The 20,551-nt window shown below is 42.7% G+C and overlaps 1 protein-coding gene across 4 annotated transcripts in view; it reads left to right on the top strand.

Moving 5' to 3' along the window:
- Positions 1-20,551, top strand: part of AMBRA1 (autophagy and beclin 1 regulator 1) — a 158,214-nt gene that overhangs the window by 69,065 nt on the left and 68,598 nt on the right. For 2 of the 4 annotated variants that reach the window (XM_033928438.1, XM_033928439.1), the window contains exons 8-11: positions 4,975-5,061; positions 11,378-11,554; positions 17,271-17,351; positions 18,013-18,113. In XM_033928438.1, coding sequence (XP_033784329.1) covers positions 4,975-5,061; positions 11,378-11,554; positions 17,271-17,351; positions 18,013-18,113 — 446 coding nt within the window. The remainder of the gene's footprint in view (positions 1-4,974; positions 5,062-11,377; positions 11,555-17,270; positions 17,352-18,012; positions 18,114-20,551) is intronic. The other 2 variants (XM_033928440.1, XM_033928441.1) reach the window with 2 other exon arrangements.

Here is a 20,551-nt window from a genome sequence, read left to right as displayed (position 1 = left end):
GAAGACATGACTATTTCTGACTTTATAAGTCTAAACTTAAAACCTATCTATTTAAGGATGCTTTTAACATTTAACCATCCTGCTAAGGACACTCTCTCTCTTTCAACCTTGATTCATGTGGTATCTGCTCCCTTCCTAATATCTGTTCCACTTGTTCTTTCTCTTTAAATTATGTAATTCTACCGCCTCCCTTCTGTCCCAGTTTGTCCGTCAGTCTTGTACTGTTAACTCTTTATATGATGTTCTGTTGTTGGACCCTGCATTTTTTTAAATATATGTACTTTTAATATGGCAGGTACATCGCCTTGAAGTTTTATTTGGCGGTATAATAAGATTTTAATAAACTTGAGACTATAAATGTCAAGATGAGGCTCAATTTAGAAAAAAAAATGTCAAGGTCTGCTTAGGAAGTTGGAGACTCAGATTAAAACAGTTCAAGTAGGATTAAAGATACCTTAGGACAGGGCTGCCCAAGTCCGGTCCTCGAGATCTACTAGCGGGCCAGGTTTTCAGGATATCCACAATGAATATGCATGAGAGAGAGATTTGCATACCAAGAAGGCAGTGCAGGCAAATCTCTCATACATATTCATTGCGGATAGCCTGAAAACCTGGCCCGCCAGTAGATCTCGAGGACCGGACTTGGGCAGCCCTGCCTTCGGACTTCATTGACTAGTCGAATTGCTGGAGAATAAAAGAGTGAAAACCTTAAACTTTCCCAGGACAGGTCTCTTTTCTCCTAAGGTATTGCTTCAGAGCCACTTCACGGATGTTTCACGATTGCCCCGTGTCTTATGGCCCTCTGCTACTCCAGCAGACATTGCTCCGTTGGACGATTGCCACCTTAATTGACAGGAATTAGTTTTCTCCAATGCAGTGTCCTTGACTGGTTTAGATCTCTTTATTTTTAGTTGATTGGCAACTTAGGGCTCCTTTTACTAAGCTGATAGCGGTTTTAGCGCACGCTAGACGCTAATGCCAGCATTGATCTGGTTTAGCGCACGCTAAAATTCTGCGCGCGCTAAAAATGCTAACGCAGTTTAGTCAAAGGAGCCCCTAGCGCATTGTTCTTCAACCTTTTGACACCTATGGACCGGCGGAAATAAAATAATTATTTTGTGGACCGGCAAACTACTAAGACTGAAATAAAAACCAATGTAGATAGTATTTTTATTTATTAAATAAATAACAATTTACATTTATAGTACCGTATTTTCACGCATATAACGCGCGCGTTATACCAATTTTTTTTTACATAGTTCCCCCCACAGGACCGCTCGCAACCCCACCCCGCAGGACCGCTCGCATGCACCCGCACCCCCACCCCGAAGGACTGCTCGCACGCACTCCCACCCGCACCCCCACCCTGAAGGATCGCTCGCACCCCCACAACCTCCTGACCTCCCCCCCCCATCATTTAGACGCTCCTACCGGTGTCCTGCTGCTTCCTCTTGGCGGTCCCGGCCCTTCTGTGAGCCCTGCGCCTGCGCTGCTTCCTCTTCCGGCGGTCCCGCCCTTTCTCTGACGTCAGAGAAAGGGTGGGACCGCTGGAAGAGGAAGCAGCGCAGGGCTCACAGAAGGGCCGGGACCGCCAAGAGGAAGCAGCAGGACACCGGTAGGAGCGTCTACATGATGGGGGGGGTCGGGAGGCTGTGGGGGTGCGAGCGGTCCTACAGGGTAGGGGTGCGGGTGGGAGTGCGTGCGAGCGGTCCTTCTGGGTGCGGGTGCGTGCGAGCGGTCCTTCGGGGTGGGGGTGAGAGCGGTCCTGCAGGGGGGGTGAATCAGGCTTTCAGGGTAGGGACAGGACTTCAAGGGGGAGAGGAGAGTCGGGGTAGCCAGAGGAGAGTCGGGGCGGGCGAAAGGAGAGTCGGGGCAGCATGCGCAGTATACGGGTGTGCGCGGTATACAAATTTTTTTTAACATATATTTCGGTTTCCCGTGTGCGCGTTTTACACGGGTGCGCTTTATCCACGTGAAAATACGGTAATTGACATTATTTAGCATGCTGTTTTCTCTCTTTCTTCCTAACTCATCCTCTTCTCTCCAATCTCTTGGTTCGGTGTAAAGTTGCAAAACTCCAAATTCTTCACGGACCGGCAGGAAATTTTTGCAGACCGGCAGTTGAACACTGCCCTAGTGTATAAGAAAGATTGGAGCACTCCATGTGAATGGAAAACAACCTTTGAAACCACCAGTCTTGTTCAACATTAATATGATTCCCATTGGCAGATTACTTGCTTTTCTTGCTGTTAACCTGACGGATAATCTTCAATATTTCTTTCCCATGGAAGAGCCCATCCCTGCAGCAACTGCTTTTTTTGGTCTTAGTCCATTAAAATCTGCATGTCGACTAACTGATTCCTGTTGAACGTGGCTAAAACACAGTTTTTAACATTAGCTAGATCTCTCACTGCCCTATTTCCAGATAAGCTCTCTGTTGATGCTATTGATTTTCCCATTCTTAAAGAAATGTACTATTTAGGAGTAATAGTTGACTTTGCTATCATTGCACCCACAGCTGAAAACTACTACTATAAATTAAGTTAAGATTACCCAGAAGGTTGTGTGACCTTCTACAGCTAAAGTCCATAGGCTGGTATTGAGAAAGACATGGAAGAAGCCACTGCTTGCCCTGGATTGGTAGCATGGAATGTTGCTACTAGTTAGGGTTCCGGAATCTTGCTATTCTTTGAGATTCTACCTGGAATCTTGATACTCTTTGGGGGTTCTAGAATCTTTTGTTACTCTTTGGGATTCTGAAATGTTGCTACTCTTTAGGGTTCCAGAATCTTGGTATTATTTGAGATTCTGCCTGGAATCTTGATACTCTTTGGGGTTCTAGAATCTTTTGTTACTCTTTTGGATTCTGGAATCTTGCTTTTCTTTGAGATTCTGCCTGGAATCTTGATACTCTTTGGGGTTCTAGAATGTTTTGTTAGTCTTTGGGATTCTGGAATGTTGCTACTTTAAGGTTCCGGAATTTTGCTGTTTTTTAAGATTTTGCCTAGAATCTTGATACTCTTTGGGGTTCTAGAATCTTTTGTTGCTCTTTGGGATTCTGGAATGTTGCTACTTTAGGGTTCCGGAATCATGCTATTCTTTGAGATTCTGCCTAGAATCTTGATACTCTTTGGGGTTCTAGAATCTTTTGTTACTGTTTGGGATTCTGGAATGTTGCTACTTTAGGGTTCCGGAGTCATGCTATTCTTTGAGATTCTGCCTAGAATCTTGATACTCTTTGGGGTTCTAGAATCTTTTGTTATTGTTTGAGATTCTGGAATGTTGCTACTTTAGGGTTCCGGAATCATGCTATTCTTTGAGATTCTGCCTAGAATCTTGATACTCTTTGGGGTTCTAGAATCTTTTGTTACTCTTTGGGATTCTGAAATGTTGCTACTCTTTGGGTTTTGGCCAGGTACTAGGGACTTGGATTAGCCACCATGAGAATGGGCTACTGGGCTTGATGGACCATTGATCTAACTCAATAAGGCTATTCTTATGTTCTTAGAACTTCAGCGTAGCAGTTTAGAGTATCGTGATGTGAGAACTGCAACACTTTTTGTTTAAATCATTTTTATTGAACCACCAATAAACAGCAAACGAGCAAGATCACAATTTTTCAGCAAAACAAAACACCAGGTCTGTTAAGATAAATGCGGGGAGGTGGGAGAAGAGATGCCAGCCTACGGGATAGGCAAGGGGAAAGAAAGCAATGCTGGACAACAGTGGGGAGTAAAAAATTTTGATCAGAGTTAAAAAATATATATATATTTAAAAGGAAAACACTACATTTTGACACAGTAGTTTACTTAACTGGTAGTGATGAATATTTATAGTAGCTTAAGGCTGAACTAAAGAATTCCGTGTGGGAACGAAAAGGTAATCTGAGGCGAAGTGCAGCACTTCACCCCCAATGACTCTTTTTGGCAGTCCTCCTCGGTGGACCAGTAGTTCCCAGACATCGATCTGTGGGGTTGGGAAGCAGTAGCAATGCCCACTCACTTCTGTCTCCAGCTCAGCAAGCTTGTGACACGATGCATCCCACTGTGCTCCATCCGTCCCTTATTTGGCAGACTGACCCCATTTCAGTGTGCCACTAACAGACACCACCATTTTGGAAGTGTGAGCAAGTTGGCATCACTGCTGCCTCCCAACCCAAAAGTGGGTGAGGGTGGGGGTGGTATGGGTCTCAGTGGGCCACAAGAAAGATGTTTGAAATTGGGGTGGGGAGGAAAGGGATCAGGGGACCACTGGGCCATCAGGGATTTTTATTGTTTTAAAATTTTTTTTGTTTCCCTTCCTGTCCCTTGAGCCAGTTGTTGCTCATACATTCACAGGAAGAGAAGACATCAGCTTTCAGGTGCAGGCACAATGCAGGAAAGTCTGGCATGTTATGGCAGTGGCGTGCCCTTCTTTTTCTGTCAGTTCATATGTTTAACGCTACAGTAATTTGCAATCAATTAGTTTCTGGCGTTGGGAGTAAATCTTTTTTTCTTCAGTCCATGCATTAAAACACCTCAGTCTATATCTGCTGAAATCAAAAAGAGATCCTAAATATTTAACTGACCTATTTTCTTTTGCTACCAGTAAGCGTTCACATTTAAGCTTCATTTTTTCATCTGTAAAAGGATGTAAACTTAAAAAGAATCACCAGCGCCTATTGGCTTTATGGGGTAAGGATCTAGACCGATTGATCATGACTTCCAGTACTTATTTAGAATTTAGGAAAGACCTAAAAACATACCTGTTTTCTAAATATCTGGGTAACTTAAGTTTTCCTACTCAATTATGTAATTTTTATTTTGTAAACCGCATAGAGCTTCACGGTCCTGCGATATAGAAGCCGATTGTTATGTTAAGAGAACCCTACCACCTCTTGCCCTGCAATGGGTCTGTTTCCTCTCTGTCCAATGCCACAGCAAAGTATAGGTTTCTGTTAAGACACATAATAATGTGTCGCTGTTATCCCTTTAGGAGGTTGCTGGAATCTTCTCTCATATCATTGTCTCGGTACGATGGAACAGGGTCTCGTGAACATCCGATCTACCCAGATCCAGCCAGGTAAGAGACACAGTGCTTCCATTTCGTACTTGGGCATTGTTAAAGGTTCCAATATCTCCTCCTCTTTTGACATATTTCCCTGCACTTTATTGGTTCCTTTTCTTGTCTCCACTTCACAGGAAGTGGGTTGAACCACACGTTCCACTAGCGACTTCCTCCTGGCACCATTACTCAGGACATGGGGTTTTTTCTTGGCATTATTCTTGGCTGCCATGATCCAGAACGATTTTAGGAAGCAATGACTCTGGTTCTTACCTTAAAAAAGGTTTTGGGTAGCGTGAGTTTTGACGATCTAGGAGACTTTGCTGAAAATTCTTACAAACATATGCAGGCCCCACCAATCTGTATAATGCCTTTATTTACAGATTATTAGGTAGAGAATAATTTTCATAAGGTATTTCTGCATATAAAAAAAACAATGTTTTAAATGCGGAAATGACCACTTATGAAATTGCTCAGATTTATACATATAAAATTGTGTATTTTATTTATTCACATTTGATATCAAAATTCTTAAACCAAATCACTCTTATGCACATTTATATGATATAAAATCATGCCTGGGGATGGGTTTCTATGTACAGTGCATATATAGGGCCATATTCTATATATGGCGCCTTAAAAAATCGTCACCGACTAGAACTGTGCTTAGATGCATGTGCTTTTTAAAGATTTGTGCTTAGCGCCTGTGTGCATTGCATAAGTTAGGCACACCTGTTTAAACCAGCTAAAACCAGGCCTAAATGCCTGTGCCTAAAATGTGCTCAGATCGGGCATATTTTGTAACCACGTGCATAACTTTTAGGAATACCCAGGCCATGCCCTCTTTTCAAATTCACGCACTGCAACTGGTGCATGCTTTTTATAGAATCCTTCTATCCAAGCTGGCTCCTAATTTTTAGTTAGTCCCAATTAACATCAATCATGAGGTGTTAATTGTCAGCTAGCCACCAATTAGGCCAATCAATTAAGTTGTGTGTATGTCGGCGGCATACGCTGATGTACGCACACGACTTTGGACAGAATTTGGGGGATAGTTCATAAAACAGGAAATTTGTGCATCCTGAAACTTTGCACGAGAACATCTTTTTATAAAATGTGCCTGTCTCTGCTATACAGGTAGCCAGCCTATTCATATGTTTATCTTCTGTGCGCCTTGAGTACACTTCTCCCTCCGTATTCGCGGGTTCAGCACTTGCGACTTTGATTGTTCGCGGTTTTTATCTTGCTGGCTCCACCCCCCAAATGACGTCATCCTGGAGTACCAGTTTGTCGCTTTTTTTTTTTTTTCAGCGCTTGCTTCAACGTGGTCTGGCAAACGGCAGCGTGCAGAGAGAAAATTTCAGCACTTGCTTCAGGTGTCAGGTCAAAACCGCGGAAGCCAAAGGCGCGCGCCGACAACTGAGCGCAGCGCGGAGGCGCGCGCCGTAGAAAATAACTGTTTTTAGAGGCTCCGACGGGGGGTGTGGGGGGGAACCCCCCCCACTTTACTTTATACAGATCGTGGGGGCGTTGGGGATTTGGGGGGTTTTAACCCCCCACATTTTACTGAAAACTTCACTTTTTCCCTAAAAACAGGGAAAAAGTTAAGTTTACAGTATAATGAGGGGGGTTACAACCCCCCAAACCACCCACAACGCCGCCGCGATCTGTATTAAGTAAAGTGGGGGGGCTCCCCACCAAAAACCCCCGTCGGAGCCCCTAAAAACTGTCATTTCCTTCGGCGCGCGCCTCCGTCTTGCGCTCAGTTGTCGGCGCGCGCCTTTGGCTTCCGCGGTTTTGTCTATGAACCCTTGCTTCAGCGTGGCTGGACAAACTAGAGGAGGTGGGAAAGCTTGTGTGCCTAATTAATCCTAATTAAAACAAACGGGAATATCAGCAATTTTATTTGCAATTTCACGGTATTCGTGAGGGGTTTAGCCCACAATAAGATAGAAAAAAAAGAGTTATTCACTTTTTGGGGTATTTGCGGGCCGGCTTTGCCCCCCAACCCCTGCGAATATGAAGGGAGAAGTGTATAGTATTTTTGAATTTGAACTCTAATGGCATTACAGAGGCTGAACTTGAGAAAGCCAAGCTGCCTGAGTGATTTAGCATGTTGTAATTTTCGGCCTCTTGAGATTTGTCAGATTTTGAATCCTGTTCCCAGTTTTCTCTGCCGTTGTATCCAAAACTCAATCTGGATTTTATTTCAAATGATCAAAAGTCTCATAAACCACCTCCTACCCGTTTTTATTGATTTTATACCCACTCTACACAAATCATTTTCTTGCATGCATTGCAGCTTCACCATTCTAGTACTAACAGCCATTGCTTTTACCTCCTGTCCCCAGTGCTCCTGAACCTTCCATTAGGGAGAAAAAGAAGGGAACGTGCTAAGCACAGTACCTATCCATGTGGCTGGCAAGAAAATTAGTCGAACCTCTGAGAGGTTCTGTTTAGAGAATGTCATGGAGACAAATTTGTCCCCATCCCCATAGGAACTCAATTTCCCGGTCCTTGCCCCATTCCTGTAAGCTCTGCCTTAACTGCACAAACCTCAAACATTTATGATTTTAAAGGGTTTGAGGCATTGGTGGAATGGGGCATTATGACATCACAATCTGAGCTCTAGAATGTTGCGACTAATGATTTTAAAGGGTTTGAGGCTTGTGAACATGAGGATGGAGCTTGCAGGAAAGGGGCAGAGACAGGAAAAGAACTCACGAGGACAGGATGGAAAAATGAGTTCCCATGGGGAAGGGGAAAATTTGTCCCTATGTCATTCTCTACTTTGTTTTCACCTGAGCCTGAAAGAGTTTACAATCTAAGTAGCACTGGGAGATAAAGGCCTCTAGTTTAAAAGCATCTCCAGGTGTAAATATACAATATACCTGTAAATGACCTTTTCAGAAAACCTCTATATGTGGGTGTAGAGATTTCAAGGGGGCGGGGTCAGTGGCATAGTAAGGGGATGGGGGAGGTGGACAGCCCTGGGCGCCGTCTTGGTGGGGGCGCCGGCACCTTTCCGCCTCCCCATGTCACATTCTCACCCCCCTTCCCCCTCCCCCCTCCCTAAATCTTTAAAATCTTCGCCAGCGTGAGCAGCTACTCAAGGCTTCTGCTCTCACCGGCCTGGCTCCCACTGAAATCACTTCCGCGTTGCGGGGCCATGAAACGCCAGCGTAAGCAGCAGGCCCGAAAAGCTGCTTGCGCTGGTGAGAATTTAAAGAGGTATGGGGTGGGAAGGGAGGGAAGAGAGGAGGAGGTGGACACCACCACCCTGGGTGCTTTCTACCTTCGCTATGCCACTGGGCGGGGTTTAGGCAGGCCACAAAAAAAAATTCTTATCGGCCTTTGCACCGACTCAGATTTTTAAATGGTGCTTGTTTTACTCGGGTCCTTACAGTGTTTATTTCTGCCTCAAAAAAAAAAAAAGCCAAACCCAAAATCACTAATTATGTCCTCGCTACTTAATTAGCAGTTCTTAGATCTGTAACATTTGTAAAATGAGACCAGCTACATATGGAAATGGAGGCAGTTAATGTGAAGTTGCAAAGCTGCTGGTACTTACATGGCCACTCTCTTTCTGCACATGCAAATAGTTATCCAGCCAGAACAGTGGATGGAGCGGACTATAAATATTTTAAATAAATAGTGGCTTCTGCTTATGTGCTGGCTAAAACACATGCATTCCTGCATTTCCTCGCGTGTATTTTATAAAAGGCTGTGTGTGTGGCAGAATCTTTTGTGAAATGCTGCTGGAATTTAGCTAGACCCCAACCTGAATTCCAGTCTTTCAACATTGTATGTAACAGTGAGCCTTCACGTGACTTGTCCAGAGTCAGAAAGAGGACCGTGATGGAAGCAGTAATTGAAATGTTAGCTTCCCTGGTTCTCAGTCCGTTGCTCTAACCACTGGGTCACTTCCTCTCCCAATGTTGCTAAATCATTGACTTTGAATAAAGATGATGAGTTAAGAAAGGGCCTGTGCTTTCACTGAGTTCAGGGCAGCTTCCCACCAATTATTCCTCATACATAATTCTGAGAAAACAGTTTTCATACCACCTTCATTCCCCCCCCCTCCCGTCCCCCCCTCTAGTGAGGGTATCTCATGAGGTTGTCTTCAGATAAAGAGTAGAGAGGAGCTTGGAAGAAAGAACATTATCCACAGTGTTTCTGAGTAACGAGGGCCAAGAAATGAAATTATCAGACTGCAAGGACAGGAAATACTTTTCTATATCTCGGAGAAAAAGATAAAATGAGAGCAGATTGGAGCTGCAAGTACCATTTAGTCTGTCCAGTCCCACTCTAGAATTAATGTAATTTAGGGAACTCATTGCCACAGGATGACGTGGGACAAAAAATATAACTGAATTCAGAAAAAGATTATACAATTTTAAGGAAGATAAATCAGTTATAGACTTGTTAACTTAGCAGTTGGGTATCATTCAGAGTTCTAGTGCATCTCTAAATCATGAAGTTAGAAACTGGAAGAGTATAAGTTTCAAGTTTATTTAAAATTTGTTATCCCGCTTATCAAACTTCTAAGTGGCATACAAAAGAAAAATGAATAAAATATGGGTAAACACATACATATCCCGTTAACAGACGTACATCATCATACATTAGGGTATGGGATTGAAATCCAATAATCGATAGGATAGAGCAGTGGTTCCCAAACCTGTCCTGGGGGACCCCCAGCCAGTCAGGTTTTCAAGATATCCCTAATGAATATGCATGAGAGAGATTTGCATATAATGGAAGTGACAGGTATGCAAATCTCTCTCATGCATATTCATTAGGGATATCTTGAAAACCTGACTGGCTGGGGGTCCCCCAGGACAGGTTTGGGAACCACTGGGATAGAGAGATGTGAATGGTAAATACAATAGGGAAGAAGAGATTTCATCTTTGTCACTAAGAGCAATTGGGGGATTATAAATCAAATGCGTCTTTAAATAAAAAAAGTTTTAAATTCAGTTTGAATTGAGCCAGAGAAGATTCCTCCCGAACATGTAATGGCATAGAGTTCTATAATTGGAAGGCAGTTACGGAGAAGATCGATGAACGGGAGGGCACCGTGTCCTGTTCTGCTTCAGGAAAGTACCTGTTTGCCAGTTTGGGGCTAGAAGGCGTTTGACCCAGTTTGGAAGTTAAGGTCTAATTTCAGGGTGTAAAGCATATGGGAATCTAGGGATTATGCATTAACTAGTGGAGCAAAATGTACCAATCCATACAGCAAATACAGCTCATATGGAATTCAAAAAAGCGTGGGCTAAACAGAGGATCTCTAATTTAGAAAACAAATGGTATAAATTAAAGAACTAAAGCCGGTATTGGACAGACTTGTACAGTTTGTGTCCCATACATGGTGATGCAGTGTAGGATGGGCTGGGGAAGGCATCAATGGGAACTCCACGTACTTGGAACATGAAGACGTTACTGGCCAGACTTTACAGTAGATAATCCTGCAAACGAACGGGATGGTTGGATAGGCTGGAGTGAGCTTAGATGGCAACTTCAGCAGTTGGAACCTAGGACAATACTAGGTGGACTTTAGTCTATGGCCCAGAAATATCAAAGAAGAGACAAGTTAATTTAACCATTTAAGCATTTTTAATAAGAATAGCTAATGGACAGACTGGATGGACCGTTCAGGTCTTTATCTGCCATCATTTACTATGTTACTATACCTACAAGTGGGAGCTCAGGCCCAGAAATTACTTTTCTGCTGATTCTGGGACCTCTTTGTAGTTTGCTACTAATAATTAAGCTGCGTTCCCGTTGACCTTTTGGCACCTCACATTTTATAATGGTAAAACTATTTTTTTGAATTTGATTAGGGTGAAAAACCTTATGTAAGGAAAATTGTTTTGTGTTTGAGAGAAGCCCCCACATGGTTCTGAACATTGCCTGAAAAATGTCGCAAGAGAGTAGTGTTTTAAGTTGCTACGTCAGTCACTCTATTTCCTTCAAGGTACATTGAGCATAAAAGAGAGGGTGAACATTGTACGGGAATCTGTATCCTTTCTTAGGCCGTAAGGTTATGAGGGAGAGCCTGTGGAGTGGTGGGACATCAGGAATTTCTAGCAGTTTGATACATTAGACTAATGTGGACGAAAGCAAGTGTAGGACACCAGCAATGCATGTTCTACCTACATATGTACTCCGTTTTCATTTATCTCATAACTACGTTACCAGTAGCTTCATTGTTTTCTGGGCATATACTGTTCAAGATGAAGACATCATAGTCAACAGTCAGCATCCTTTCTCAGGTTCCAGGGCTAGACTGTCCTTTAATATTGTGTCTCCTCCATGTTTTTGTATTTCTTAGACTGTCTCCTGCTGCATATTATGCCCAGAGGATGATCCAGTATCTCTCTCGAAGGGACAGTATCCGCCAACGCTCCATGCGCTATCAACAGAACCGCCTTCGATCTTCCTCATCTGCCTCTTCTGAGGGTCAGGGCTCATCTGTAGAGGGCAACGATTTGGAGTTTGAGGACTTTGAGTGAGTGGCTAGGTCCCTCACTTCTCCCCATCTCTGTTTGTCTGTCACTTCCCTGCTCCTTGTTTGGCAATGTCTTTGGCTTGTGTGCAGGCTTTTGCTCTTGTGTTTGTAGGTAGGGAGGACAGGAGCGATTGATCTCTAGTGTGCTGAGTCATCATACTACCTTTGTGCTTATGTCATTCTCTGTAGTTGATGCTTCCCTATCGTTTGCTGTAGGCCCTCTAGGCTAGCACTCCTCTACCATTCCTTACAGCTTCCCCCCTCCCCCCCCCCCAACAACCAACGCTTCTCTACCATTCACTACAGCTTCCCTACAGCCAGTGCTCTTCCTTTACCTATTTATTTTATTTTAAAAATTTCTATACCGTCTAGCCCTAGACGGTTTACATAAAATCAAACATACATAACCCTTAAAAGAATACAAAAGGACAATCGGACATCAAGATTTAAACTGACGGCAAATCTTCGTTCAAAGTGAGTCGGACCCTATAAAAAAGCAGTGGCAAACAGTTGTGTTTTTACGAATTTTCTAAAAGTTCCTCTGTCCGCACATTTCCTTAGCTGTCCTACCAGCGAATTCCATAACTTTACCCCAGCACAGCGAAAGGTCATTACACAAGTTTCTACATATTTTGGATTAACATTGCCCCTCAGCATGGCTTAATTTTCAGAACGCGAGGGTTTTTTTAGGGTGGTAAACGGTCATCCTTTCCTTGCAATGACTCTGGATCGGTACCTACAGCGCCGTTCCTCCCTACATCCAGCACTCCTCCATCATTTCCTGTGGCTCCCACACAACCAATATTCTCCCCCTCATTTTCTACGGTTCCTCTAGCAACCGGCGTTCTCCTCTACCACTCCCTGTAGTTCCCCCTCCCCGCCAGAGCTCCTCCATTCTTTACAGCCAGTCCTCCTCCATTATGTCCTGTTATCCCCTCTTTTTGTGAGCTGTTTCTTTTCTTCTTGAATTACTTTCTTGCACATAGGTAAAAAAAAAAAAAAAAGCAGCTGAAAAATTACTTTGGTGAAGATTAAAAGAGTGGAAAATTCTGTATATGAAAGTTCCCCCCCCCCCCTATTCTGCAGAGCTCTCTTTTCACACTCTAGCAATTAAATACTTGAAATGAAAGAAGAAAGCGAGCAAGAGCTTTTTTTCCTTCTTTTCTTACGCTTACATAGCTTGCTTGTTTATGAATAATGTAAATTTGGGCGAGATATGCAGATGTGCTGTCGGCCTGCTAGCCTTCCCCCGAGTGCTTCTTTGAGAGGGAACCGGTTTTTAGAAACAAAAAGGCGAAGCCAAGCAGATTCGTGGGGTGGGGGGAAGGGGGGGTGGGAAGTAATAATTGGGTATTGACAGTGTTGTTATCAGGAGAGGTACTTGTGGAGGAGAAAATATGAATATGCTGAAGATTCACTTGGCGCTTCCTTGGTGCTGTTAACAGAAAAGCATATTCCTGATGATGATAATCGCAGTCACTTCAATCAGCTGAGCCAAGCAGGCTTTCATTTTCGCATAACACCTACATCCCCCTCGAATTATACTCTTAGGCTCTTTTATTCACACCTGATGATTTTTCCGAGTGAAGGTTTCCTATTAAATAGTGCAATCTCTGACTTCCTTCTTTTTGGTGCCAGTTGATTAGCTTTGCACTGCAATAACTGCTATTCAAGCTCTCAGGCTAGCAAAAGCCTCATATGCTGCTTCAGGAGTGTCGGCTGCTTTTATTTTGCTTATAGCTCATAATCATTCCTCTTGCTCATTTTTATTTTTCAGTGCGTTTTTTTTTTTTTTTTTGTTCCCTGCCTCCTACAGCAGCAGTTCAATTCAGTTCAGAGTTGCTCTGCAGGAAAGATGGCCAGTGTATGCGTAGTGCTAAATAGAAATGACACGGTGACAAAATTTATCACCTTTCCCGTCTCCGCAGATAACCGCGGGAAATAATCCCATGTCATTTTTTAGTGTCCATTTCAACCTCGGTCCTTCTACACCAGCATTCTTCAAAGCAAAGCTTGCGGGTCAGTGGTTGTGGCCATTCATACTCTGATTCTTATGTGAGCCAAGGATAAAGAAGCCATTGTGACATCACTGATGTGATTGGCTCTTAGGCACTGGTGGAATGAGGCATTATGACATCACAATATCTCTCTGGATACCAGAGACTGTCATTCTGTAGTGTCTGTTTTAATCTCAGTCCTTCTACACCAGCATTCTTCAAAACAAAGCTTGCGGGTCAGTGGTTGTGGCCATTCATACTCTGATTCTTATGGGAGCCAAGGATAATGAAGCCATTGTGACATCACTGATGTGATTGGCTCTTAGGCACTGGTGGAATGAGGCATTATGACATCACAATATCTGCTCTGGAATGTTGCTGCTCAATCTCAGCATTCTTCAAAGCAAAGCTTGCGGTTCAGTGGTTGTAGCCATTCGTACTCTGATTCTTCCCTCTCTCCCTAAAGAATGACATGAAGATGGTTTCCCGCGGTTATCCGCGGGAACGGTGATGAATTTTGTCACCGTGTCATACTCTAATGCTAAACTCTAGCCCCGTAAAGGAAGTGCAGTGATGTGAAAATGTTTTTGCCCCTTCCTAATTTTCCCATATTGCATATATGTCATACTAATGCTTTGTGATCTTTAAAAATAATGTAATATAAGACAACATAGTTCGTAAAAGGAGCCCTATGTTTCTGTGCTAAAGACAAAACTTGACTCGTACAGACTCCACAAAGCAGTGAATAATGATCCACCCGTAGCAATGGAACCAACTGAATATACAAGGCAAGAGAGAAAGCTCTTTAAAGAAGGAAAAGCCAAGTGGCAAATGCACAAATACAGTGGAAAATATAAAGTGTTAGTCCAGGACCCATAAGCAAATCAAGCCTGAGCATGTGAACGGTTGAGAAGAACTGAAATTTAAGGATAAAAGATTAATAGCTACAACTCAGGACAGCAGATTACACTGTATTGAAAAAGCGTTAGGCTCATGATCCTAAGAGAACTGTGGAGAAGAAAAAGGTTATTGATTTCCTGGGACCTCCCCATCCTGACCACTAAACAGCTTGGATGCAAAGAAGCTGGCTATAGTGGTAAAAGAGAACCCCCCCCCCCCCCCGAATGGTTATAGAGGGATCAGTCCCAAGTGATCTGGTGGAAAGAGAGAAAAATAATGCAGTGATTATATACCATATTATGTGAGGTTCTCAGACAATATAAACCCCTTCTCCAGATATATGCATTAACGAAGCTTTTAGTAGAAAACAATTTTTAGCAGAAAAACAATGAAACATAATCATAACATACAACGTTTATCATGGACTCACAAACCGACCCCTCCAGCACTCCCATTCCTGTTATCATAAAATACGAGGCCTACTTCACAATACAAGATTGAGTCCAGATAGCACATCAAATGCGAACATGTACCCCCCCTTCCCAACCTTTCCTCCCCCACCCAAAATCACAACCAGTGTAACACCGCCTCCCTCTGACTCCCTCTCCCTCAACCCTCCTCCCCACCCAGCCCAACACAGATCCAACTCGTTCAATAATGATAGAGAGGCCACCAGTGAAAACAGAACCATTAAGAAGCTGTTAGGTGCTGCCGCAAAGTATTCAGTAATAAACAGCGTCCTCTCGAGTGTAGGGTCCCAGATCCCCTTCCGTGACACCCCTCCCCCCACCCCCCCCTAGCATCTCTAGCCTCCCAAGCTGCCGGCTGATGCAATTCATTGCACCAATGCCAATAGTCCGGGGCATCCGCCACAATCCAATACTGCAAAATGCATTTACGGGCAAGCATGCACATTTTGCAGCATAGCAACCTGTGTCCCCTGTCCATTCGTCCATATGCTGCTGGTATGTCCAGTACCAGTTGAGACGCAGTGCCTGGCACCAGCCTTCCCAGTGTAGCTGACAAGTAGCGCACTATACACTGTCAGAACCTCTAGTTGACACGGCAAGTCCAAACAGCATGGCCAAATGTATTGTCCGCCTGCCCACATTTAAGGCAAGTAGAAGTCTGAATAACAAAGCTTTCGTAACAGTAAATGTAGTGATGCTTAAATAAGGGATCCAGTATCTCTATAAATCTATTTAACTACAGAAAAAAGAACTAGTGGCAGTTTTTCAATTTATTATTATTTTCAAAATATTTTTGTGGTAGTTATGGAGGTATATGTAGACTCTTTGGGGGGGTTTTCTATAGAAATTTTTGAGTTAAGGCCTTTTTTTGTCTCTTGTCCTCTAGTGGTTTATCTTTGTGTGTAACAATCTAACTGAGTATATCTTGCTTGTCGTTTTCCATGACTCAGTAAATAGGACCTTGTTACTCTGAAATTGGTTATTCTCTATTCCCACTTACTTCTGCCTGTTTCCTATAGTCAAATTGATGTGGCTCTCTGCTTCGTAAAATCTCTCTTTAGATGTTGGGTGGTTTTGGGTTCCTTTCTTCCATTACTTGGCAGCAAAAATGAAGCTAGGCTGAAAATTGCATTTTATTGATTGCAGATTTGTTCTGGTGATGTCACCATAAGTTTTCCAAGATTCCCGTCCCAGTTTGAATCCTATTCCAGTAGCTATTGACAGAACAGTCACTGACCAATACAGGATTGGTGTGAAGGGTACATCACTAGTGACAAATAAGATACATGAGGAGGGGTAGTTTGAGATGTGGAATATCCCACTGCATAGTTAGGTTATTGGAGATGGAAGTCATTGGATGTGTTGCTTGCTCTGTAGCATGGGTATTTGATCTCTTTCTGCACAAAATAAATTAATCCTTTTATTCTCGTGAGTTTCCTGAAAAGGGGGGCTTAAGTAATAATAATAATAATAACTTTATTTTTGTATACCGCCATACCCCGAAGAGTTCTAGGCGGTTCACATTAGTTAGACAAAGATTACAAGTGGTTACATATCAAATTGATCATAGAGATGCAAACAGTAAGGAGAGAGTAGTTACAAGTGGTTACATATCTAATTGATCATAGAGTTGCGAACAGCAAGGAGAGAAGTAGGGGGGAGAGGAGGGAGACGGGAGAGGGGAGTAGATCAGAAGGGGGGGGTGAAGGAGAATTGAAAAGGGACATTAAGGGTCTTGGCCTCGGAATAGGTGAGTTTTGAGTAATTTTCTGAAGTCGAGGTAGTTGTAGGCCTGGAGCGGTGGGTTATTTAGAAGAGAGATGATTTATTAATTCAGCCTAAATGTTCTGAGGGTTGATAGGTAGTTGGTACATTCTTTAGAGCTGGGTCAATGTCTTCCCTCTCTTTCTACACTAACATGAGAGGCAGGAAAATGACTCTTAACATTCCTGGATTGAAAAATGGAGCTTCTTGCTGTTACTGCTGACACGTTATTCTCTGTGGAGAGGAAATAGGCTTCTGATGCTGTGTCTCCAACATTAGTCTCATTCTCGTCTGTAGCTCCCAGACAGTACAAATTTGTGGAATAAGTAATTTTGCTTTTTCAACACGAGATTTAAATATCAGATACAATGCTGCAGAATATTCATGGCCACTGAGGAAACCTATTCTTGCTTTTTTCCATTTCTGCTTCTGTGTATGCATCCTCAGGACAAGAAAATCTTTCTGCCAACTTTTCTGATGCCAAGCTTCTTCCTGGGTCAGGAACATCAATGCATATCTTTCTGTAATGTAAACACTGCTGGTCCGTGTCTTAAGTTTCACAAGTTAGTTTGTCTCTTCATGTAGGGACAATGGCGACAGATCAAGACACAGAGCTCCCAGAAATGCCCGCATGTCAGCACCGTCACTTGGGCGCTTCGTTCCTCGGTGAGGCCGCCTTTTTCCTTTTTCAGTTAGATTTTGAACTTGTTACTTGAAACATTTACAATGTCAAATGGCACGAATGAAGCTGATGGATGATTGTTCATGCGGATGAGAAAAAAGAGAGAGTACTAGGGGGCAGGGAAAGAAGCATGTAGAGCAGTGGTCTCAAACTCGCGGCCCGGGGGCCACATGCGGCCTGTCAGGTACTATTTTGAGGCCCTCGGTATGTTTATCATAATCACAAAAGTAAAATAAAACAGTTTCTTGACCATATGTCTCTTTAGCTATAAATGACACTATTATTATTAAGACTTAGCCAAAAGGAGATTTATAAACTATAAAGAGTTTTACCTCATGCAAAATTGTTATTTCTTTAATAAGACATTAACTATTTTTTTTTTTTTTTTGCGGCCCTCCATGTACCTACAAATTCAAAATGTGGCCCTGCAAAGGGTTTGAGTTTGAGACCACTGATGTAGAGGGAAGAATGAAAGGGATTAAGGAGTAAAGGTAAGCAAGAACAAGATTCAAACATCTGCGAAGGACATGCTAGGGAATAAATGAATGTGGAATGAATGTATAATAGACAGCTTGACTTGTTAGGTGATAGTACAAGGCTACAGAGCGTCTGCGTCTAGAACATTCACAGGACTTTTTCTTGTAGGCGGTTCCTGTTGCCAGAATACTTGCCCTATGCGGGGATTTTCCATGAACGAGGGCAGCCTGGACTAGCCACACACTCCTCTGTAAATAGAGTCCTTGCAGGTAAGACCCAGAGCTGAACTTCTATTAAATTGCTAGTTTGTTTTTCAAATGTGTTGACTGTTGCCTTTGATAATGTATCGAAAGTCGTTTATTATTATTGGTGGGGTTACTGAATTCTAATGCACGTACAGAGAGCCTAGGAGTTGGGCTCTGAATTGCTGTGTTTAAAAATGGCTGAATTTTTACATTCTGGTGCGATGTGTCTCGTAGTCCTGAACTTTAGGGTTATGCATCTGAACACGTAAGTTGCTTGCAGAATGCTGTCAATCATTTTTGAACTCTTCCTCCTTTCCAGGCAGCTGCTCCTGCCCCCTCAGTTTTTTTTTTTTCTGCAAGCAAGTTGTTCAGAAGTGTTGCTGCTCTGTGGTTTTATTATTTTCAGGATCACAAAAAGATACACCCAGTTTTGCACTTCATGGAAATCATAGAGCAGCAGTTTCCAAACCTTTCCTGGGAGAACAGCAGCTAGTTAAGTTTTCTGGATATCCACACTGTACGCTTGAGAGAGATTTGCATTGAGTGGAAGCGGTGCGTGCAAATAAATCTCATGAATATTCATTGCAAATAACTTGAAAACCTGACTGCCACTGGCGTAGAGACCCCTCCCCTGCAACCTCGAAACATGGTTGGGTGATCTTTAATTCGTCCTGTTTATCTGGGTGGGCTCTGCTTCATGTTAAAAGATATGAACTTTCAGGCATCAAATCTGCTTTCCTTTTGATAAATATACTTTTTAACGAATGGATTCCTTAGCCAGCTGAAAATCAATGCAGCTAGAAAAGGTATTAGCAGGAGATGATAAAGAACTCTCAGATAACTCAGAAACATCCAAACCATGGATTATCATTCCAAATAAACTATGAGCTCTGTGTGCTGAGCATTTCCCCCGTAGACATGAAATAAGGAACAATTTTCATTATATAGACTCCAGTGTGATTGAGATCCCGTTGTCTTATCCTCTCCCATTCTGCCATTCTTCTACTGTTCAGACACAAAAACAGCTTTTGCAATAAGAAGACTGCAATTCTCTAAAACTTTTCTAACAAATACTGGCTGCATAAATCATATGGATTAATAGAATTTTCTGAATTACAAAGCAAAGCTTTATTATCTTTTCCAAGAAAATCGCATAAACCTTGCAGTCCAACAACTTCATCTTAAATTTCAGTCGCTCTTCATGCTATCGCAAGCACAAATTTTCTTGAGCAGACATTTGTAGTTGATGAAAGTGGCGTGCTTGACTGAGAGTTTTAAGTTCACTTTTTCTATATGCATAATAGCAAACAGTGACATAGGCATACTTGGTGTCTTTGTAGGGACTCTAGAAGCAAAACATGCCAAAGGAGCAATTAGTTTTACCACTGTCCTGCTCTCCTCGGTAGAAATCTAAGCCATTTAAAGATGCTACCGACAGGCTAACTTCCTCCACCAGTTTGGAATTTTTGACTTCATGAGAATGGGATAGACTGTGGGAGCAAAGCATACTGAACATTTTTGATATCAATTGAAATACATCTAATATGCGATGGTTGGGTGGTGAGAAGACATTCTTGGGGTTCGCCCCTTGTTTCTGCCTCTATGTCTCTGAGCATATTTTCTATGATAAGTTGACATGATCTTTGAGAAAAGTAGCATCTGAATATTGAAGAGTGATTTTGTATCAGATTAGTCTAATATCTCAAAGCAACACCTGGTATTGGTGGTATAACTTTGAAGTTTTAAGTGATCAATGATTTAGCAAGATTGTATACCTACCGTATAGAGCACCACAGCCGTATAACCTGAGACAACAAGGACACTTGAGAATACATGTTTGTGCCTGTTTTACTGTATCTGCTAATTTCCAGTGTCTCCCACCATTTAGCAAGGGTACCAAACCACAAGTACAGGTAGCTTGTTCCATGCCAGCTGTAGAGGCATCGCTGCATTAATCAAATACAGCTCATATGTCCTCAGTTAAAATCCTTGGCTTCAGAATTTGCTCCAAGGCAACTCACCAAGCTACTTAAAATGTGGGCCTCAAGTGCTTCGGACACATTATTATTGACTAAATCATTTCCAGCATTGGAAAGATGCACGCTGTACTTCTAGTTGAATCCAGTACAATCACTGTCTCCCAAGTGTACATGATTTATAGGACCATCCACACACCAATCTGCCAGTTTACTTTCTTACAACTCCTTTTCCATATTTGCTGCATGCCTTGATGGCGAGAGATGTCAGACCTCACAATGACTGAGAGGAAGATTCTCAGAGCCGTTGTCGAAGCTGTTCTTGTAATGATTTTAAAAGGCGATCATTCTCCAAAAACAGTGCATGCAAATGAGGTTCACGGAGCGGAGCGGAGTAAGTTGGTGTTGATAGCGATCAGCACATGCACAAAATATACCTTCATATTAAAACACAACAACAACAAAAAAACCCATCCCAAAACAAAG

This window comes from Geotrypetes seraphini, chromosome 19 (genome assembly GCF_902459505.1).
Source record: "Geotrypetes seraphini chromosome 19, aGeoSer1.1, whole genome shotgun sequence".
NCBI lineage: Eukaryota > Metazoa > Chordata > Amphibia > Gymnophiona > Dermophiidae > Geotrypetes > Geotrypetes seraphini.
This window is presented reverse-complemented; position numbering and strand designations above follow the sequence as displayed.